The sequence below is a fragment of the Lytechinus variegatus genome, chromosome 10 (genome assembly GCF_018143015.1).
Source record: "Lytechinus variegatus isolate NC3 chromosome 10, Lvar_3.0, whole genome shotgun sequence".
Lineage (NCBI taxonomy): Eukaryota > Metazoa > Echinodermata > Echinoidea > Temnopleuroida > Toxopneustidae > Lytechinus > Lytechinus variegatus.
In genome coordinates this window covers 8,659,526-8,683,475 of record NC_054749.1, presented here as the reverse complement: position 1 = coordinate 8,683,475, position 23,950 = coordinate 8,659,526, and the positions used below count along the sequence as shown (strand labels likewise).

Genomic DNA, 23,950 nt, shown 5'->3' with positions numbered 1-23,950 from the left:
ACATTTATGAATTTTTGCTAAATACGCAATTTGCATTGGATTTGTACATGAAATCACGTTTATGAGCAATTTTGGGTCTGACATGCACTTGCATAATGTTGCGTAATGTCGTAACCGCGTACCCGGGCGTCACAAATTTGGTCTCAAAATTTGCGCGAGACTTGAATGTAAAAAGTCAGTGAGCTGCGAGGTGAAAAAATTTCGCGCAGCAGATATATCGCGAAAATTGTTGAGGGGGGGGCCATTATGACCCCCCCGGGAGTATTAGGGTTAAACTTTAGATGAACCTTCCATTTAATTCCTTGATGCGTAATCTTTTTTTCACTAGTTTAAGAATGAATTAAATTCTAATGACGTTTATCCCATGCTCAACACACAGATCTCTACCATAATTTCAGTGGAGAGGCTATTACATACATAGACCGTCAGGTTTCCATGTCAAGTGACATTGAATGTACCTTTGATACTGATTGGTGCGGGTGGACTCAGATTCAGTTCGTAGAAAACCTTGATTGGAATATGACCCATGGAAATGAGCCCTGGAATTTCATTGGTCCATTCACAGATCACACGGAGCCGGGAGTGGGTAAGTACTTTTTGCAATGTTACATCGTTTGATGGGGGAGGGGTGTCGGATTCTTTTTGGCTTTTGATGACACAAAAAATATAAATTCAATAGTTGTACTCTTTTTCAGTATTAGAGTAGCCTAGATAGGCCTATTTTGCTTCTTGCTACTCCCTTACATCTCATTCATTACAGTATGTATTTTGGTATTATTTTGATTGATTTGATCTGATCTTGATGTACTGTACTATGTATGTTTTTAGATATGTGAAATAAATGAATTTTAATTTGAGGGTTTTTTTAAAATATAATATTGCTTAACAATTTTTACTAAGAATTGATGGAACTTTTCAAAATGGCAGTTAAAAATTGATTTTTTGGACACTCAACCTGTCCAGGCACACAACAACTGGGTATACCAAGGAAATGCAGCACTTGGGGCAGTTGCTGAAATTGCTCCTCGCCCCCCTCCCCCTCCCTCTGCCCCTCCCTCCCCATACTCTGGTGTTCTTATACACGTTACTTTCTCTGGGATCATTGAAACATGGGTCAATATTTTAAGTTACAGATGAATTATAAATCTTGTCTTGTCTGGTTAAACAAATAAATTTGATTAGAAATTTGATTGATTGAAGCATGGGAAAGGTGGAGCCATAAACCTATGTAAATTGGTGCTGTACATGTATGTATTTGTTAAGAATTTGTAATTACCAATATCACATGTGAGAAATGCATCTTCCTTTAGGCACCTTGCTCTTGCCATATTAGCTGAAAATAAATTGCTTGTTGAAAATATGTCTGATGCATCCTAAATGCATGAGCAAAGGTGGATTGAATTAGATGACTTGAAGAAGGAAACTGAGCTTTCAAATTTTATGCAGAGATCCAATGATTTCCTAAATGTAAATAAACATTTGGAGACTAAGCCCGCATATATCCATGCTGGAGTGTATGGAAAACATGTGTTATAGCAAAATGATTCAGTCCCCAGCAGGTTGATTGACGTAGACCCATTTTGTTGGCAGAATAAACATTATCATGTTATGATATTAATCTTCTGCTGAAAGGTGGTCATTACATCTATGCTGAGGCATTGGAGGAGGATACCCAATACACTGCAGCACTCGCAAGTAGCAAGTTCTGGGGGACTAGGACTGACCAACGGCAGTGCTTCACCTTCTATTATTTCATATCCAGTGGTGATAACGTTAACTTTACCGTGTACTTTGTGTCTGAGAACTTGACAATACCCGAACCAGTCTGGACATTACCGGGAAAGATACTTAACAGATGGCTCATTGGTGAATTTAAACTGGGTGCTGCAGGATGGTTCATCATCGAGGCCATGCTGGATGGACATCCCCTAGGATTCATCAGCGTCGATGACATCCAGTTTACTGATTGTCTCTTGAACGGTTAGTATGTATGCTTTAGTTTGTAGCGGCCCCAGAAATTTACATTACAATGAAATTCATATCATGCCAGGGTCACCACTGAAGAAACCTATGATAGTCTCCTCAATTAGCTATACCCGATAGAAATAAGACACAAAGTCATCAGATGTAGTTGTGGTACGCTGTTCGCTTATTATAGGAGAGAAAAAAAATGACATTACACTAAAATTTGCTCAACTGATTTGTGTTAGGTATGTCATGACTGTGAATGTCCATTAATGCCATTTCACAGGGAAAGTGGTGAAAGATTTCATTGTATTTTGATAATAGAAATGTAGAGTCAATGTGTGCATTTTTGTATAGATCTATGTATCTACATTTGCCACTCTCCACCCCAGTGTACATGATTACAGCTACCTGTAAAAAGGTATTCCTTCAATTTTCAATTTTCAAACACCTGATAAGGGTAGCGGTATTTAAGTCAATTTCAATTTCAATTTATTGACCATTAAAAAGACATCAAAATATTTACAAAAATAACATCATACAAACAAATTCAAAATAGGTTACAAGTTTCTTAATGGTCAGGACCCCTAAGAAGCAAGACGGCTTATAGCCGGGGCCCTACAAATATACAAATAACACAACACACACACACACTTCCACACATCATCACACAATGCAAAAACACAGGAGATAAAATAGAATAGAAAATAAGACAAGATAAAAAAAAAGATAAAATACTTTTACAGGGTGGGATTTGAGTTCTTTAAATAATTGAACAAAAATGACTTTGATAGTAACTTAAATCTTGAAAGTGTTGTGCTGTGTTTTATATCAGAAGTGAGAGAATTCCATTCTTTCACCCCAATATATATCTGATGGAAATGCGAATAAAATTAATCTTAGAAAAAGGAATATGATAGTTGTTTTGATGTCTAGTAGAGTAATTATGAATTTGAGAAGTCGGGCTGATAGTATGCAGTGCTTATAAACATTGTATTAAGTGCAGAATTAATGTTACATATTATTACTATTATTATTATCATTATAAAAACACAGGTTGGTTTGAGAAGGGAGAATCATTTCTGTAAGGTTTTTATCTGCACATGAATGACTCTCCTCATCTATACCAAATGTCATTACAGGTAATATTGAAGAAGACATTACCCTTGTACCTGGTAACGTGGTGTACATGTCGTCACCAAACTTTCCAAATGTTTACCCAAATGATGTATCTCAGCTGTGGAACATCACTGTACCAGAGGGGTATGGAGCTCGCTTCGATATTGACGTCATCAACATTGAAGACCCGTTTGAGAGACTTGCTATCGGCACTGGTCACGATCCAACCGATAAAAGCAGCATCTTGGGAAGCTGGACTGGACATCATCTGCTCCAGAATGTCACCAGGGTATCTCTTCAGTACTGGGTGTCTTTTAAAAGTGATCTAACCATCAGAGAACAGGGCTTCGTCATAGCAATTTACCCAGTGAAGTTTGAAGGTTTGCTCCTTGAAGATATGACTCGAACACATAACAATCCTCAAGTGTTAATGCCAACCTCATTTAGAACATCAAATCAATGAAAACGATATCAATATAATGTACTTTTTATCAACGATTCACTCTTAAGTGTGATACTTGTTTTATATTTTATGAGTTGTACATATTCTTCAGTACATTAATATTAACATAATGAAGCCCTTGAAACTGGCTGACTGCTATTTTAGCTGATGGCCTACAGAGAAACAAATGAATTTGAGAAAAACTGAATAGATAGTAAGGAAGTTACGAGAATTTGAATGTTGAGATCACTCATATTATGGACGTCAACCAGGATATGCAAATCACACTGTGCAATGTCAGTGTAGATCTACAAACAAAGCTTTTCTTTATACCAATCAAAGGTTATTGTGGGTTGTAGTAGCATGGTCTAGGCAACACCCCTCTAAAGGTTGCAGCCTTAAATTACAAGCGGGGTATGGTGGGGAGAGTAATATACTCTGGTTGTTATGTTAACGGTTATTTTCAATATTTCTGATTTTGTGCAGAATATTTTATGACAATGGAATGTGGGGAACTCCTGAACATTACCTCCCCCAACTACCCAATGACTTATCCTCACAGTCAACTTCTTCTATGGCTTCTCACCGCACCTCCTCAACATGGACTCTACTTCCGTTTTGCAAGGTTTCAAACCGAATCTCAACGGGACATGGTGATTGTTGGAACGGGGGAATCCCCATCCCCAGATGCGGGCATCCGACTTGCAGTACTCTCTGGATTTATTACTCCAAGTGATATTGTCTCTGATGATAATAAAGCCTGGATAATGTTTAGGCCTGATTTTGAATCAACCGAGGCATCGGGGTTTTTCATAGAAGTTAGAACTGTTGAAAGACCAGGTAAGGAGTTTCTTTGGAGTGCTTGTTTTACGCATCATCTCTCATGCACCACAGAGTGATTATGTTTATTATTTTAATTCAAGCAAATCTATTACCTAAACTTTTTCTATTCTTGATGAGCACTTTAGGAGATATATTTTGATGTTTGCATATAAGATTTTTATTATCATTTCCTTTCATAATCTTTTGCATTTTACATACCAATGTCACAAAAATAAATCCCTGCATTTCATATTTTAGTTTGTAAAGTTATATAATGATATAGGGTATTTATATTGCGCACATATCCACCTTGTTAGGTGCTCAAGGCGCTGCTCCTATATTACCCGGCTAAGCTAGGCGTTCATAGCGCACACAGCGTTTTAAGGAATTACTTCCTACCGGTACCCATTTACCTCACCTGGGTTGAGTGCAGCACATTGTGGATCAGTTTCTTGCTGAAGGAAATTACGCCATGGCTGGGATTTGAACCCACGACCCTCTGTTTCAAAGTCCGAAGACTAATCCACTGGGCCACAATTCTCCATATCAAACAAGGATGAAGAAGGATAGCACATAAGGAGTCTATTTGCCATGTTAAAAAAATCCCACTAATAATATGTGGCTTCATGTTTTGATGAACGAAAATGACATACACAACCATCGTTTTCCTAGTGACAGTTATCAGGAGCATGACACCAGAGTATATAAGATCAAGGGTCAAAGATTAGAAAAAATTGCCCCCCCCCCCTCGCCTTCAGTCCCTTGTCTGTTACGATGTTATTTTGGCTATTATCTGATAAACTTTATGAATTGCAATGTGTCTAACACTTTTTATATCATTTAACTCTACTTGTTTTCCTGCATAGATTGTAATGCAAGTAACGCTTTCCAGTGTCCTAATGGACGATGTATCTCGACAGCAGCTCTGTGCGATAATTACAATGACTGTCAGGATTTCATCGATGAGGAATATTGTCGTGAGTATTACATATCGTGACTAAACACCAAGTGACTTACAGATGTTCAATCCCCCTTTTTGTCTTTTGGCTTGTCTTTTTTGCGGGATACAATATGACATAAAATTTGTGGTGAAAACCTTTTTTTGTCAGCATTTCATTCAGCTTGAAGCCATTCCTTTCGAAACTACTGTGTTCCCTACTGATTGATTGATATCCTTTAAAGATATTAGTAGTGGGTTTTGGGACTATTGTGGTCCCATCCTGATTATGTTACGCCCTTGTTCATTAGTAATGTGCAAGGGGTGTTATTGATTACCTCTTTATCAGTCTTATTTTCTCTGTGGTATGCTCCTGCTAAATGGTTTGTAGTTGGCTCAGAGCTATGAGTGGGGACTTAAATCTTCATAGCTATGAAAAGATAGAATAGTATTTGATGCAGGGCCCTTGAAATTACCTTAGTTATGATTTTCAACATTATTGTTATCACTTTTATTATAAGTAGTAGAAGTATTGTCAGAATGGTATTGGGATGTATGTTATTGAATTATTCATCATGTTTTGAATCATGTTTTCTCGGTTCTCAGATACATAGCTATTCATTATGTATAAAAATAATAAATATGATCTTATTGTCTTTTTGCTATTTGTGGGGTTGCCACACTTTCAAGCTATGCTTATAGTGGCAACCCCTGCAACCTTTAAAATTGTTATGCTAGAAAAATATCAATCTTGTTCATAATTTTATTGTTAAATATTTTTTATGTACTATGTATTGTATTTGAAAAATTTGCAGAAACAATAAATGAAATAAAATGAAAAAAAAAAATTTTTTATTGATTGGAGAGTATTTACCCAACCACATCTAAATTTTGATAGTGACAACTACTATTTTGTTTGTATGTTCACAAAGCTGTCCTTAAATATACACATTTAAACTGTGTAAAAGATCTTTAGGTCATAAAGTTATCAAAAGTTTACTGAAATTGACACTGAAAATTTATATACATGTAACTCTGTGAAAGTTATTTATTTGGTTTGCCAGTTGAAAAAGTGTTTTAGAAAAGGTCATGAGTCCCTTTGCATCCACCTTAATGTGATGTCTAGTTTAGATAACAAAATATTTAATAAAATTTGTTTTTAATTGCATGAAAAGCCATGTGTGTGGATGTTCCTGCAAGCTGTAATCAGCTGTTGCCGTACAATATGACCTATTTCCCTAACCAGCATGCTACCAGTGCTGCAGATGCTGACAACATTTTGGGAAAGGTGAGTACTTTCAAAAGAGATGTTTTCCTATTTTGATATTTACTCTATGGGTTTTAATTTCTATTTGATTTGATAAAAGCATTAATGCTATTTTATTTTTCTACACTTGAATGTCATCTAAACAATGATACAAGAGAATCTGTGAGCCTTTTTCTCTTTGTCAATGCAATATGTTATACATAGATGAATTACAATTTTGCAGAAATAATGTATTTGATTTCAAACCTTGAGTGATCACATTTTAGGCTTAAAGGTTTAAATGCTTTTCTGGTATTAAAGTGTAGCAACAGAGATTTTGCAATCCTGTGGGTGTTCCATAATGATTTAAGTATGACTATGTTATGTTTAGTGCTAACTGGTGCACCTGTGATGTTTTATGTGCACCATCATTGATTCATACCATAGAAGCATGCATCATCTCAGAATGATCTTTATCAGTGAGTCAATGTACTTATACACAACTGGGATTCTAAAGTGGGACTTAGTAATAATGATAATAATAACGTCATATTTTACCCAGGGAAGCCACTGCAGTTTTGAAAACGGTTCTACCAGCGGGCCCTGCATAACATAATAATGTTATTATTACCCTAGCCTCTTGTCGAGGCCCTGTCGGCTGCTTTCCGAGTGAACACGGTGACGCAAGGGATATAGCGAAGCAGAGCGCCGCGAGACAGGGCCTCTTGACATCTGAGCTGAATTTCAACATTTTTTTTGTTTGTATTGTTTTTACCAATATTCCGACCAAAAACTGGTCGGTGAAAATCATCAAATGAGAGCGCGGGCTACTGTGACATCATATTAAATATTCATGAGCTCATCTTGAATGGCGACCCGTGGATTCTTGGCGAAGAGTGACAACAAAATATCAAAGAGCATTGATTATGCCTCTAAAATACTGAATATTGACCAATTTAAGGATTTGCAAGTCGATGAAATTAACTCTGCACTGAAAGGACGAGACGTCTTTGTAAATCCACCCGTAGGATATGGAAAAAAAACGTAATATTTCATGCGATTCCACTGATCGATCCGGAGCGTCGATTATGGATCTCCGCTGTGCAGTGAGGGAATGCTGGAGTGGAGTTGCTTCCCCCTTGACTTGAGTCTGACCAGTATCTCCGAGGAAATTTCGGGGCGGTGATGGGTCTGTTATTGCCAGTACTAGTAGTAGTAGCAGTACCAGTACTTGTAGCATTTTGCTGGTTATATCCCCTTTAGTCTCCCGCAATTAGTTGAATCCCCTGCAGAATAGTGGACTACTATAGTATTCGAACCACGGATGAAACAGCTTTGACATTTCATTGGTTTACTCGGTGACCGGTAATGACTCATGTATATTCATTAGGAAGTCGTTCCTCATGAATATATAATTCAGTTCAGATGTCAAGAGGCCCTGGCTTGCGCCAGGCCTAATTCGCTTCGCAAATTAGGAAATCCCTCGCTTTGCTGAAGAAGCAGCCGCCAGGGCCTCGACAAGAAGCTATTATTACCCCAGCTTTTGCACGGCTAGTGACCTTGATCGGGCGCTTGAACATTCGAAGAAGCTCTTTCTACTGGGTACCCAAATATGTTACTTTAAGTCACATTTAAATCTATGTGAACACCCCCTTGGGTCAATCAAAGTATCTCATGGTGCAGGTTTCTCTGGGTGTCTTTGACTGATACCAGGATAATCATTTGTTGGGCTGTGCTACCAGAGGCAGGATTTGACCGTCCAACCTGCCCTTTGATTTTTAAAGCAGGCCGACATGTAGTTAAGAAAAAGTAAATATGACCCTGCAAGAAAGAAAAATACATGTAGCATGCCTTGGAACTTGATATCAAATACAGTGTACCTCAATTTTTGAATGGTGAAACATGCATTTGATTTAATAAGTAGTCCTGCCCCCTATCGAAATACATGCTCTCACTACCTCTGATCGTTTACACCTCCATTTCCATGTAATATCCAATCACAGGTGACAAGCAGTTGCCCACAGGATAGCAACCATCTCCAACTAGCGTGCAACATGTTGTTTCCAGAGTGTCCGCATCATGGACCTACTCGCCAGCCTTGTAAGTCATCCTGCATGGACGAGTTGGAACTATGTGCAGCAGTCTATGAGGCCCAGCACGGAGAGGAATGGCCGCTTATTTGTGATTCGTTGCCTGAAACTGAGGAAGATCTTTTGGGGCGATGCACTGGACCTAGCGCAGGTGGGAATGTATTAGAAATAAGTGATTATTTAAACTCCAGAATAAATTATACCATGTTCTATCAGTTTAAATGTCAGCATAAAAAAGGAGTTATTTGAATTTTTGTAAATAAAAGTATGCATACCTCAATGGAAATATAAATCAAGGCCTTAGATTGATCACAAAATGATATGGAAGCGTCGTTGTGTAGCGGTTCCGACTCTCGCCTTGTAATCAGAGGGTCGTGTGTTCGAATCCCACCGTGGCCTACATTCTGTTTCAAGGCATCAGTCCACACCCAGGTGTTAAATGGGTACCCGGTAGGATGCAAAAGCCTATGTAGTATGCCTAGCAAGTAAGTCTTGGAACTCTTGTTGGAATGTTCCCCAGGGAGTAGAGAAGGTCCATACATTGTATGCGGGCATGCAAGGATCCGATGACCAGATAATAATAATATATCTGTAAAGCGCTTAGAGACATCGTTCCGATGTGTTAAGCGCTATATAAATGCGGAATATTATTATCATATTTGTTTTAACTAACGGAATGTTAATCTTCTTGTCCAGTTGACCACAAAATGTAACTTACATTATGTTAGGCTTAATAATCATGACACACAAGCCGATGTTAAATTGATTTTCTTCTTTTCAAATTTAAATCTGTATACTATATCTTGGTCTTGTACGTAAAGTATTTGGTGATTATTTAATTCCTAAAAAATGAGCGCTATGAAGATGCCTACAAGCTATTTATTTAGCAAATCATTACACATCAAGAGTAGTTTTGATATATATGATAGTTCAAGTTTGATTACAAATGAGATCATATGGTGCATGGAGATGTCTAAATATTACAAATAGCCAAAAATATATTTGGTCCGTAGATAGAGGAAGACTCAGTTTAGCTTCAGTCCATTTGTAATGTTCTGACTAGTTTAATTAAGACAAAAATGCTGCTCTCAGCGAGATATAATCTAGTAACTTGATAATAAGAGCAATGATATTTGTAAGACATTGTACTTGCCAGCTCCTGATTATTATCACATTAGATATTCTGCATACTTCAATTTGTGGAACAAGACCTGCTTATAACCCTTACCAGCCTCGTATTGTGGGCGGAGTCAATGCACAGGAGGGGGAATTCCCTTGGATGGCTTATCTCTACTCTGAAGATTATGGTCAATACTGTGGAGCAACTCTCATCTCATCAGAATGGATTGTAACTGCTGCCCACTGTCTCTGGTATGTGTTGTGCCCATATGAATCTAGTTAGCATGATGTTGATATTGGTATGACCTGATGCTTATAAGCAGACCTATCAAAACAGCCATTATGTGGTCCGAGGTTTCCCTTTTGATTATTGATTTCATCTTTTATACAAGTTCCATCAGGCATGTTTAACATCAGAATCGGAAAGTTCAAAGAAAATCAGCGAAACACTTAGTTTTGAATGTCTAATTGACATCACAAAAATGCATTTTTCAAAGTTCAGTTCAATACATAAAATACAAAACTATTTGGGTAAACAAACTTATTTATTGTGATGTGCGCTCAAAGGAGAGAGCAGCAAATTTTGTTTAATTAAATAGAGTTCCTAGACAAATGGGAGGATACAGAGTCCAAATCATTGCTCAAAATCTACTCGCTCAATGCCCATTTGAGACCCACTGTCTGAGTAAAGTCATTTAAAAACAACCAAAACCAACTTTGTTCAGTACTTGTTTGATTTCTGTCAACAGTTCTTTCTTATTTTTTCTCTCTCTTTACCATCAAGTATTGGATTGATTGTTATTTAAAGATTGTGAAGAATTTTGTATATAAGGGTGATAACTTTAAAGCACTTTAAACCTATCCTTTCTCTTTAATGCTTGGAGGCTAGGACTACAACATGCTTGTGCTGTGGTATTCATAATTGTGTTTAGTTAAAAGTCATTAAATGCATTTCCTAAATGTGTTTGTAATTGAATATGGCACTAAAGATGGCAAATCTTTTGTAATTTAGATGAAAAAACTGCCACCCATAATCATAGCAATCGATATTACATTCAGTATTAATCTTTAATAGAATGGGAAGTTGGATTAGAATAACTTATTGACATTGAAAATTATTTTTATTTCATTCAGAACTTTAGTGCAAGCAGTTTGAATGTTCCTAGACTGACAGGATATTACCAAGCCTTTATGTCGATGATCCAAATACTCTTTACAAATACCTTAAGTTTGGTATTGCTGTTTTTTTTTCACAATTTACTTTTGTAAAATGTTCACTTTTTGTTCCAATGGTTTGGGTCTTTTTCTTTTCTTCTATCATGTATAATTGATATTTGTGTGTAGTTTTGTTTCTTTCAACTTATATTTATGCCCATCTTTATACCAGCAGAACCATGATTGATGCTGCTGAGGAGGGCCATCCTCCCGTTTTAGTTTGTTATTTTCACATGTATTTTATTTTTTTATTCTGTCAGCTGTGTTTAACTGAAATTAATTCAAATTGAAATAAAATTTAAGCTTTTTGATAGTGGCATAATAAATCAAATATTTTACTCACAGGGGTATAACTGATCTACTAGACTCAGTCATCATGGGAGACCTTCATCTATCAATTAATTCAGAGCATCATCTTGCAATCGCCCCTGATGACATCTTCATTCATCCTGAGTACAATGATACCACATTGAATGCAGACATTGCTTTGATTAAGCTTTCTGAGCATGTATCTTTCTCCGAGTATGTTCGACCAGCATGTCTATCGCAAACTCTTCATGAAGATACAGATTACACAACATGCATCATTGCTGGTTGGGGTAACACTGAACATGGTAAGCTGAACCAAGATACTATTTTTAGAGGAGCAGCATGATCAAATTACTCAAATTCGAATGAATCTTTTTCTTTGTATGCATGCAACTGTGTGTATTGTTTGTACATTATTTGTTTAGAGTAGAACTGGACAAATGTCTTTTTAAGCCATTATTTCTCATCTTTTCATATTTTTGCTTGCTTCATAAAAAATGAATGATGATATTATAGTGATGATTAAATCCACTGAAAAGTTTTGATCAGTGACAATGAAATGGATAACGAATACAGTGATAATAATAATTATAATGGAATCAGACAACTAGATGTAGAAATACTTTACACATGTGTATAGTAAAAAGATAAACATGTTTACATTTCATTTATTCTCAGATGGTCTGCATGTTTGTAAATTTGCACTATTTTTTTCTTTGATACTACAATGATTCTAATTCTGACAGCTATGATTATAATTTATTTTTCTGTTTTAATCCATTACTATCTTTATTGTGATTATTATATGTGTTATCATTGTCATCATAATTATCTTCATCCTCAACCTCATTATCAATCAGTAAATATAGAACATTTCCCCAAAAATTTGTTGCATAGTTCTAGGGGATTTAATTAGTCTGATGCTGATGAATGGTTGATGTTTGAATAAGGTCTATCTTTACTATGTTCGGGAAATATTCCGACAGATAAATGCAAAATGTGGCATTTACTTTCAGATGAGGCAGACAATCTTCAGAAAGCTTCTGTGAGGTTGATCGAGGTTGAGCGTTGCAAAGAACTCTACGAGGTGCCTGATGATTATGATACCGGATATCTTGTATGTGCTGGTTTTGAAAGAGGTGGAATAGATACTTGTCAGGTATATTCTAGACTTAACATCATTTGATTTAGACCTCCCCCCTCCCTCGATACCCGATCTCAAGTATTTCTGTATTAGAGTAGGATCACTCAACGAGTTACTGAGGTCATAAAAATCACCTACTGCATTTTGAATGGATACATGAAATGTGAATGCTTTTATAGCAGGTCTATAGTGGTGTCACCCTCCCACGACAGCACTGGGATATATTTGAAAACCAGTGTGAAAGCGGTATTAAAAATTGTTGACTTTAAAAACTGTTGGAAGAGTACAATTGAACTGAGTAGGCCTAACCTGATATATCTGAACTTAAACGCGTTAAATGGCAGAAATCATCTTATTTTTTCAGTCTTTGTATCGTAAAAGATTATAGATTCATGTAACAACACAAAAATGCAAACGGAGGCTGTAAATACAAAAGTCCTTTATTTTGAAGGAAAATTATATTGCAACAACTATTGAGTGTTGGACAAAAGATAATAAAGGATTTGTATAGCGCCCATATCCACTTTGCTAGGTGCTCATAGTGCTCCTATATTACCCTGGCTAAGCTAGTCTACCGATTCCAGTGCGCACAGCTTTTTGATGAATTTCTTCCTGCCAGTATCCATTTACCTCACCTGGGTTGAGTGCAGCACAATGTGGGTAAATTTCTTGCTGAAGGAAAACACACCATGGCTTGGAATCGAACCCATATCCTTCAGATTGAAAGATGAGAGTCTTAAAAAACTAGACCACGACGCTCCCGCTAATAACCAATTAGCCTATTCAATTCATTTATCAATTTCTTAAATATAAAGAAGTTGTATACAATGAAATGTTGCTTGGGGATTAAAATAAAACAATGACTACCCCTTATTCATCGTGTAAAGGGGCCTCTCATTATCGTAAGTGATATGTAAGATTTATCACATTCTGCTAATAGTAAAATGTTTCCTTATGTAACTTTTGTCCTGATTAGACATTTCTTCTGATTGTAACATTCATCTTTTCAGGGTGATAGTGGTGGTCCTTTGGTGTGTGAAGGTGCTGATGGGAGATGGCACCTGACAGGTGTAACAAGCTTTGGTAACGGGTGTGCTGATCCAGGCTTTCCAGGAATCTATGCAAGGGTTTCAACTTTACTCCCTTTCCTGGAATCCATCTTACTTAAATGTAAGTGAGAATATTTGAAATTTGTTTTGTAGTTTGCAACCACTAATTCTTCAATTTTAACAATAAATGCTTCTTTTTCCCCTGTGTACTCTTTGAATGTAATGTGTATTTTGTTATTTTATTCGTGTTAATTTATGATAATGTGGTGATGAAAGGAGTCGGCTTTGACAGGTTAATGGCCTTCATCCTCTTCATTTTGTTTTCATTTCTTTTAAATTTCTACTCTTTTCTTGTTTACATTGTAATTCAGTAGTTTTATCCTTGTGTGTGCGCGATTGTATTTTTAAAGGATGCTGAATAAATTAATTAAATTAAATTGAATGGTTTCTCTGTGTAATATGATGAATGGAATACTCATAACACTGTCTTTCCTAAGAGTTATATTTTCATGTTTTACTGTTAGCATTCCTGAAACCTAAAAAACATGTTTGATATGATAGGACTGTAGAATCTGTCTACTCTGATACTGCAAAATACTGCTTATTATAATCCTAAACCTATCATATTGCGCAGACTTGGAGACTATCTCGTTACAAGACCAAGATGATGAAGTACAAATAACAAGCCCAGGCTATCCCGAGTTGTACGATGCTAACATCGATAAGACGTGGTACATTGTTGCTCCTCACGGGTACAGCATTTTAGTTGCATTTCTCGTCTTCAGAGTGGAGTCGGGCTACGACGTCCTCACTGTTTATGAAGGAGTGACCAGTGATGAAGAGGAAAGAGTAGTATCCTACAGGCTGTCAGGATACCTTCCACCACCAAGTTTTACATCATTTGGCTCTCACGTCTGGTTACAGTTCACCTCTGATAACACAGTCCAAGATCAAGGCTTCCTCCTTGTGGTCAGCCTTGTTAAAGGAATAGGTACATGCTCTGTTAAATTCACTAAGAAAAATCAGGTCAGGTTCCCATTATATAACAGTTACAATTATGGTAACCCTGTAATCCAGTAGTAACTAATATGGCAACAATGTTCAATGGCCAATCAAATTCAAGAATTCTACGGAAGATACCATCGGATGGCAAAGTTACTATTGTAGTAACTTTTATGCAACAGGGTCCAGAAGCAACTGAACCGTTTCTAGAATTTCAGCTTCAGTACAAAAAGATGTCAGATTTCAAACATAATGAAAATCTAAGGACACTGAGCTTTCGAAAAATAATCTTGTCTTTCATTTTATAGAACAGAGAAAGCTTTCTAAGTACAATTTTTTTTTACAATAATGATTATCTCTCGCTGATGGAACTTTGTATTTTCACACCAACTACTCTGTTTTTACTCCATTTGGTTGATCAGAAATTGAATAGGCTCTAGAAATTTCCCCTTCTAAGATAAAACTAGAGTGCTAGAAAATGATTTCAACTCTTCCCTTGATGCATGTATCCTCTTTGATTTTTAGAAACTTCATAGGTTTGTAACAATAGATAATCAGCAACTGTTTGCATTTTGAAAATTCAATTGCTTATATTGCGTTAAAATTGTGAAATTGATTGTCACTGCCAAATGCTTTATATTGCATGAAATCACAGATTGTTTGTATTCTTCTTTCAGACTGCAGTGATGCTGACATGTTCAATTGTTCAAACGGACGATGTATCCATTTAAATTTTACCTGTAATGGATTTAACGATTGCGTGGATTTTTCTGATGAAGATTTTTGTCGTAAGTTTTTTTTTTTGTAGAACATAACTTTTTAAAAGTGGTAAAATTGTCGGGCATATTCATCAAAACATGTTATGCAATTTCATATTTGTCTAACCTTCTTTTGAAAGGTTTTATATTCCTTTCTTATTTAAGCAGTTTATGACAGGTACAACAACTCAATATGCCTCTTGAATTCTTTATTGTCATGCCGATGAACGAAATATCTCAAAATAACACTGTAGCACATATCAACATTCTGTATTTTAATGATTTTTGATTATATTGTTCTTTTATTTCATATTTGGTGTTCTACACTCAGACTTTAAGAAAAGTAAGTGATTTTCAAATTTTAATCATCAGAAACATTGCATATTCTATTATAGCTCATCCTGGGATAGCTTTGGAGCTGCTTAAAGGAATTCAATGTTCAATTTTTTACGTGTTATCTTTTGACCATTTGCAGCAGTTTAACCTGAGGACTACATATTTTCTAGCTACATGTAAGAGTATCATTATATAAGATATTGATATGTTATCTGGATGCTGGGGTAAATTCAAGAACAGATTATGCAGGAAGGATGGAAACATCCTCCTTCAAAAAAAAACAATAGATACCAGTAAATAAACAAGTGCATGAAGTAAAATCAATAAATAATGAAATACAAGCGAATAATATATCACTATCTGTATGTTTATTAGCCCAATGTGGTTCCCCTTCAGAAAATATTACCAGTGAATAAATAAGTTAATAAAGTAACCAGTAACATACAATACAAGCAAAAGGGGCTATGGACCACAGTCCCTCCTGACCCATATGTATATAATATATCAGTATCTGTTCATTGTTTGTTAGCCCCATGTGAAGAGATTCCAGAGCCTTGTCGAAGCCTTGTTCGGTATAGCAATACTTACTTTCCAAATGCATATTCGGCGAGTGAGCAAGACTCACTGGCAGCACTGCAGCTTTTAACCAATCAGGCAAGTACTCTTTAAAAACCAATCAGCCTTATAAGTAATACTGATAAGAACATGTTATCATAATGACAAGAAAATGTATATTGGAGTAATATTTAAATACTTGTAGCTCCAGTGGGTTTTGAAGTCTGGTTCACTACTTACCCTGATAAACTCAGTGGTTTGCCTGCACAATTCAAATTATCTTGCCCTTTTGAGAAAATTATCCTGATGCCTATTTAATTTGCACCTTTCGCAAAGTCTGTGTAGTCGCACGCACCACAAACCATCCTCTGCGCACTTCAATGCGAAAGTTACTTATGCAGAAAACGCATTTAAAGAAAAGTTTTCTTTTTAAACCAGCAATAAGTGCACCTACGAGGAGAGCAAATTATTTACCAGTGTCTTTGTTAAAAAGTTCAGGTTCCAAAGTTTCATCCCGTATCTTTATATATTCTTGAAGCCAATAATTTATGCCACAGTGGGCAACGTAACAGGACGGTTCGTTGAACAAATACAGTGCGCTAAACTTTCGCATCGAAGTGCGCAGAGAGGACGGTTCATGGTGCGTGCGACGATATGTTCACATCCCAGAGATTTTTAAACAATTATTTCTGTATCATGAACCATAGAGATGATATTAATCATTTTGCAATCTTCTTAATTGTTTTAGATTATTTCTATAATTTGGTTGTGGTACCCTTTAGTGGTAGGAAAAATATGCATCCATCATAGAGAGATGCAGAGCTGCACCTGTAAAGGAGTACTCAAGACTAAAAATAATTCTATTTTAGTAAATAGAGCAAAATTCAACAAGCAAAACACTGAAAATTCATCAAAATGCAATAACAAAGTTATTTAATTTATATATTTAGCAATATTTTGTGAAAGCAGGTGTATGCACACTCATATTTTAACCCTGATGTACCCCTATAAGGTGCTCTAGTTTTGACATTTGTTTGCAGCTGAGGAGGTGCAAAGTTGAACCTGATTTTCTTAGTGTTTATCAATCACAGAGTAATTTTCTCCTATGGTATCTCATTGCGCAGTCTGGACTTGACCAATGCCATGATGGATTGATGGAGCTAGTATGTAGCGCTTACTTCCCTGAATGTATCCACAATGGACCGACCAGAAGACCTTGTTTGTCAGAATGTCTTGATGTTACTAATGCTTGTGAACCCCTCTATGAAGAAATGGTCGGACAGCCATGGCCAATCAACTGTACTCACTTTACGGATTCACAACCGGACAATGAGGGCTCTTGCTTAGGAGGTCGTGGGGGTATGTGTTGCAAAAAGCCGAGTGTGGGGGTGTGTTGCTTGTGTTAACGTGAGTGAGGTATTTGTGTGTGTAATTGGTCCTGCTTTATGTTATATATGAGGAAAGATTTTTTTATAAAAAATGATCCTCAAATAATCTTTCAAATGCACTAGAGTTGAGCTTTTTTCCAATATAAGCCACAATTAGGGTTTAGAAGCCAGCTGGAGACGTGATGTTTAGACAATTTTCAAAGCAAACATGAATGTGTACATTGCAGATGTGAGTGTTTGTGTGTGTGTGTGTGTAGGGTGTGGCAGGGTTGCATGTGTTAATGTGATGGGGTGCATGTGTGTGTGTGTGTGTGTATGTGTGAGAGAGAGAGAGATTGGGTGGATGTGATGAGTAATATAGGTTAATAGTGCCATATCTCTATTTTCTGATTCATATTAGCAATTTCCACTATACATTTTTTTTAAGTCAGAGTAGCTAAAATAATTGTATGAAAACTCAAAGAATAATTTCTCTTTATTGTAATCATATCACCATTGAGCTGATACCCTCCTTGCTGCAAATTGATGTCCAACATCATGAGTGTTGTATTACTAAATTTTTATTTAAAATTATTTTAATCTAAATTATTTTAAATGTTTTATTGATGATAGTTAACAAATTAAAGTTAAATGACTCAAAAACAGATTTCTTCATAGCATAGAATTCTTCATGACAGTTAACAAATTAAAGTTAAATGACTCAAAACAGAATTCTTCATAGCAGCATCTCCTCACATCCTACGCAATCTGCCAGATCTAAAGTTAATAGTTGGTGATATATCCATAAGCCCTTCAGTTACTGTTAAAAATCTTGGTGTAATTTTTGATAGAGAAATGTCAATGGTGTTTCTCAAATATGCACTACTGTAACTTTTCATTTAAGGAATATTTCTCAAATTAGAAGATATATTACTCAATCGGCCTGTAACAATGCAATTCGTTCTCTAGTTCTGTCCCGTTTAGATTACTGCAATGGTCTTCTCTCTAACATCCCCATTACTCAAGTAGATCGCATTCAAAGGCTTCAAAATTGGGCAGCTCGAATAATCTATCAAAAAACAAGATTTCACTTCTCTAAACCACTCCTTGAATCGTAACACTGGCTTCCCATACGACATTGTATAGTTTTTAAGTTACTTTTGTTAGTTGTTAAGTCTCTTAATCAGCAGGCACCTTTATATCTGCATGATTGTTTGACCCTATACACCCCTCGCAGGAATGTACAAGCCTCCAGTGACCCATTCCGTCTCACATATAAAATCACAAAGAAACTGGCTGGGGATAGGACTTTTACCGTAACTGCTTCTAAATATTGGAATCGCTTACCTTTTACTCTTAGACAATCACCATCTGTTGCTTCATTTAAAAAGGGACTTAAAACCTTTCTTTTTTCCAATCCCAATTTTTGGGATTGTAAGGTTCATCTTTATAGTTGCTGTAACAATTTCTTTTCTTGTTGTAAGCGCTTTGGGCCATTCTGGGAAAAGCGCAGTATATAAATGATAATAATAATAATAGTCCAATTTGTCTTTCTTTCCAACTAAGATTATTTCAACACAACGATATGTGGCACTCGTCCTGCATATACCCAAGACCAGTCTCGAATAGTGGGTGGAACCAACGCTAAGGAAGGGGAATTCCCCTGGATGGTCTACCTCTATGATTATGATCGTGGTCAAGTCTGTGGTGGTACATTGATTGCTCCTGAATGGATTGTCACGGCTGCACATTGTGTGTAAGTATCTTTTGTAAAACAAAATATATTATTTTTGATACCTAGCAAAATGTTACTTTACACTGCCTTTTTTTAATCTAAATTGCCTATTTTGTCTACAGCCGTTTCCTTTACTTTCTGTCCCACACAGTCTTAGACTAGTTTGTCCATTACCAGTTTGTCTACTTACCAATTGGTCTAATTGTTTTTAAGCCCACTTAACATTTTGTCTGCCACACCCATTTTTTCCAATATCTGCTTGGTCTAAAAACAGTTTAGTTTGTATGGTTTACTCTTTACAAACCCAGCGTTTAGTTCAACGTTTAAAGAAATAAAAAATAAATGAGATGGAAATTAGATCAACTTGGCAATAGACTAAATAAGAATTACACTAAGCAGGTATTGGACCAAGTGTAGTAAAAACCAAAATGGCATTCAGGCCCTCAACAAATTGATAGAAGACCAACTTTGTTTGGCACATGTGGTATAAGATTATCTGAAAAGTAGCCATATGATCAAATATAGACATTTTTTAATCAGCTGACTGAATTGAACATTAAAGAGTGTGAGTTTATATATATGAATTTATTGTCATAAAGGACATGCATAAAAACTTTCTTTCAGAGTGGACATTCCTTACACGGTAGATCACATCATATTGGGGGACCTGCTTCTCTCCTCTCCATCGAACCACCATCTGAACCTTTCCCTTGCTGAAATCATTGTCTATCCCGGATACAATATTGAGACAGCGGATGGTGATGTCGCCCTCATCAGATTATCTCATCCAGTCAGCTTCACAGATTACCTGAGACCTGCGTGTTTGGCGGAGTCAGCTGAAGAGGTTCAGGATTATAAGAGGTGCACTGTCAGTGGATGGGGTGACACTGAATCAGGTTAGGTATCCCACTTTCTATTAAAAATAACATAGTGTGACAAAGTGTGATCACATAATGGTGAAAATAATATTCACACTGTTGAAATGCTCAAATTCAACTTAGTGAAGATATTTTCACATTGTGGACACCTGGACATTGTGACTGTTCACAGCATGTTCACATGGTTCACTGTAAATATGTGATTTACACTGTTGAAATGCTCAAATATAACACTGGGAAAATGATTTCTCATTGTTTGCCACACTGTGAGCATACTGTGGCACACACTGTTGGAGACTGTAGGAATTTACTGTGCATTAAATAATTTATTTAACATCATGCTTGGTGGCTCAGTGGTAGAGGCCCACCTCATGACAGGGAGATTGTCGATTTGATTCATGGTCAATTAAGTCATACCAAAGACCTACAAAAATGGACCCTTCTGCTTCTTGCTAGGCATTCAGCATTTAGATTGGAGAAGGGTTATAACATGTTTTGTTGTACAGGGAAAGCTGGTAGAGTAGTGTCATAACTGATGTTACACTCCTAAGATATTATTATTATCATTTTTAGCTCATCCGGCCCGAAGGGCAAGATGAGCTTATGCCGTGGCGTGGCTCGGTATTCTGTCGTCCGTCCACAATTTGAAAATGCTACTACTTTGCCATTTCAAGTCCGATTTCAATTCTGTTTGCTTTATATGATAGCAGTAGGTGGGGGATTCAAAATTTCTACACAGAATTTTGAAATTCATTAAGTATGCTAATTTATGTGCATTTTTCAAAATTCACAAAAACTGCTTCTTTAATTGTTGACTGATTTTGATTTTTTTTCTTCCATTTGTAGAGCTTAATGAGGTTCACCAATCTTCCTCACAGAATTTTGAAATTTTGACTAAAACAATTTTATGCTAATATATGCGAAATTAATTTATTCATATTTTTAAAAAATTCACATAAAATGCTTTTTTTTCTTTAATTGTTGACCGATTTATACTTTTTTCTTCCATCTTGTAGAACTTTATGAGGTTCACCACATGACAAAAACTTCCATTTGAGAACACTATACCCCAATTTTCCTCAATCAATTCTCTTATATAAGTACGACAAACCCACTGCCCCAAGATTAAGTATCAAAAGACCTGTTTCTTGACCTCAGTCCGAAGATAACACAACAGCCCGAGCGCAAAGCATGCCACCATTTTATTTACTTACTTTCCTTATTTCGAGGTCGATTTTCTTCCTTCGAAATTGAAAATGGACTGACATTTGATTTCTGAATACAATATGCCTTTGAAAACGTGATTAAATGTCGAATATAATAATTTCATTCTGAAGGTCCTACTACAGGCAGAGAAGTCTTACGTAATAGCACAGCTGTTGTTTATCCTTTCGTCCTTGGCTCGATGCTCATTTACTGGCCTGTGGAGGTGAAATAGAGACAATGGGGATGGAAATGTTATTGAGAGTTTCAAATGAAAATTGGGGTAAAGCACCGCAGTTTGCAATCTGAACTGCGGTCTTTCTCCAAACGGGGGTTTGACGTAATGAAACTTCTACAAAGAATTTTGAAATTTTCAGTAGAAAATTACTTGCTTATATATATTTATGCAAAATTAATTCAGAAATCACAGAAAATGCCTCTTTATTTGGTGACAGATTTTTATATTTTTTCTTCCAACTGGTAGAACTTCATTAGGCCCACCAAAATCTACACAGAATTTTGCAATTTTCAGTAGAAAATTACTTGCTTATTTATGCAAAATTAATTCAGAAATCACAGAAAATGCCTCTTCTTCTTTATTTGTTGACAGATTTTAATTTTTTTTCTTCCATCTGGTAGAGCTGCATGAGGTTCACCAAACTTGTACACAAAATTTTGAAATTTTGTCTGGAAAATTATTCTAATTTATGCAAAATTTATTCATAAATCACAAAAAATTTTTTCTTCTTCATTTGTTGATCGATTTAAATTTTGTTTGCGTTATATGATAGCTCGAGGTGGTGATACAAAATTTCAACATAGAATTTTGAAACTCATTAAATATGCTAATTATTTTCAAAACTCACAAAAATTACATATTTATTTGTTGATTGATTTTGGTTATTTTTGTTCCATCTGAGAGCTACATTAGGTGCACCAAGGTTCTACTACTAAATAATTATTATTACTTAATTCATATGAAATTATTTCATGGATCACAAAAAATGCTTCTATGTCATTTCTTCATCAATTTATGTCACCAATATAATTCACGACAGTGTCAACTGGACTGAAATTAAAATTGTGTTAAGTTTTGATGCAAGATGCCGGATGAGCTTCACATCATTGATGTGCTAGTTATTATTATCGATATCATTGTTGTTACTATTACTATTATTAACACATGATTGTTACATCAGCATGATTATTACTTATTTTGTCTTGACATAGAGGCCTGAAGCTTGTATCTTTGCCAAGGCTTGATGGTTCAGGCCTTGACTACAATACTGCATACAGGCAGCAACAACAGAACACAAGCACACATATATGCATTGTTATATCAGTTGAACAAACCACTCATAATATATACAAGTATATATATATTTAGGAAATACATACTAACATCCTTTTGATCTTGATTCACAGACTTTATTGCAGACGTCTTACAGAAAGCTGTTGTAGGTCTAATACCTCAGGAGACGTGCGCACGACTGTATCCTGGTGAAACCACCGATCTTATGATGTGTGCAGGATATGAACGTGGTGGAATTGATACATGTCAGGTGAGAATAGATCAGGGTCCCTTCTTACAAAGATATGGGATTGATCCGATTAGCAACAACTGTGGAAAGCCAGCAACATCTACTTGTTCAACATGTTTTCTGATAAGTAGGATGAATATTCATACATTCATCATTGTCAATTCCTCTTTTTCTACAAAAAGACATTCTGTAGGAAATATTGTGACAATGATGGATTTCCATATAGATGAAGTTGGTTGGATTAATGGTAACTCTAAGACGAGTCCCTTGAGGGAGTTTCATAAAACTTAATGGTGATCCATCTGGTGGGTGTTTCATAAAGCTGTTCATAAGAAACGAATGACTTTATGCATGACCGGTGATCCTTTCTTGTGCTATGTGATGTCCTATGTAATTGAGTTTTGACCTAAGAACTTGTTCCAGTCGTGCGTAAAGTTGTTTGTAACTTTAAGAACAGCTTTATGAAACACCCACCTGGATTCATGCAGTAAATGGTATGCATCAAATGTTCATCGGTGAGGATTAAGCATGCAAGAAAGGATCACCAGTCATTCTAAAAGTCACTCATAAATTGTGAAAGACAGTATGAATTCATATATGAAGTTCTTGAAAACAACCCCCTCTAAATTTGCATACATGTTATGTATGCAAACCTGTTCATTTATTTGAATCAAGAGTGATAGGACAGCATGGGCCTTACTTACATTTCTGTTTTAGCTCTAAGTGCATATGATACAACTTTATGTTGAATTATTTTCTTCTTTTTGATGTGTAATTCTTTATTTTCATTGTCAGATAAGATTTCATAATTCCACAAAGTTCAGTTTATGTAACTTTACCAGCTGAAGATCCACAATATTATAGTGACAATACCTCCGTTTTACAGACTTTCTCATGAAATAAGTGTTTACTGCAACTACTTTCATTCATCAATCCCTACAGGGAGATAGTGGTGGTCCATTGGTTTGTGAAGGAGAAGATGGCCGATGGCATCTCGTTGGAGTGACCTCCTGGGGTGAGGGATGTGCCGATCCTGGATATCCCGGAATATATGCCAGGGTCTCTCGGTTCATTTCGTTCATTACTGAGGCTGTGAAACAAAGTAAGTAATTTTTACG

At 36.1% G+C, this 23,950-nt stretch overlaps 1 protein-coding gene across 1 annotated transcript in view; it reads left to right on the top strand.

Moving 5' to 3' along the window:
* Positions 1–23,950, top strand: part of LOC121422703 — a 53,892-nt gene that overhangs the window by 2,725 nt on the left and 27,217 nt on the right. The window contains exons 2-20 of the mRNA XM_041617871.1: positions 380–586; positions 1,633–1,980; positions 3,108–3,464; positions 4,013–4,366; positions 5,215–5,325; positions 6,461–6,573; positions 8,535–8,772; positions 9,800–9,992; positions 11,301–11,569; positions 12,281–12,423; positions 13,419–13,578; positions 14,092–14,448; positions 15,137–15,247; positions 16,083–16,207; positions 17,233–17,467; positions 19,042–19,231; positions 19,835–20,106; positions 22,717–22,853; positions 23,775–23,934. Coding sequence (XP_041473805.1) covers positions 380–586; positions 1,633–1,980; positions 3,108–3,464; positions 4,013–4,366; positions 5,215–5,325; positions 6,461–6,573; positions 8,535–8,772; positions 9,800–9,992; positions 11,301–11,569; positions 12,281–12,423; positions 13,419–13,578; positions 14,092–14,448; positions 15,137–15,247; positions 16,083–16,207; positions 17,233–17,467; positions 19,042–19,231; positions 19,835–20,106; positions 22,717–22,853; positions 23,775–23,934 — 4,080 coding nt within the window. The remainder of the gene's footprint in view (positions 1–379; positions 587–1,632; positions 1,981–3,107; positions 3,465–4,012; positions 4,367–5,214; positions 5,326–6,460; positions 6,574–8,534; positions 8,773–9,799; positions 9,993–11,300; positions 11,570–12,280; positions 12,424–13,418; positions 13,579–14,091; positions 14,449–15,136; positions 15,248–16,082; positions 16,208–17,232; positions 17,468–19,041; positions 19,232–19,834; positions 20,107–22,716; positions 22,854–23,774; positions 23,935–23,950) is intronic.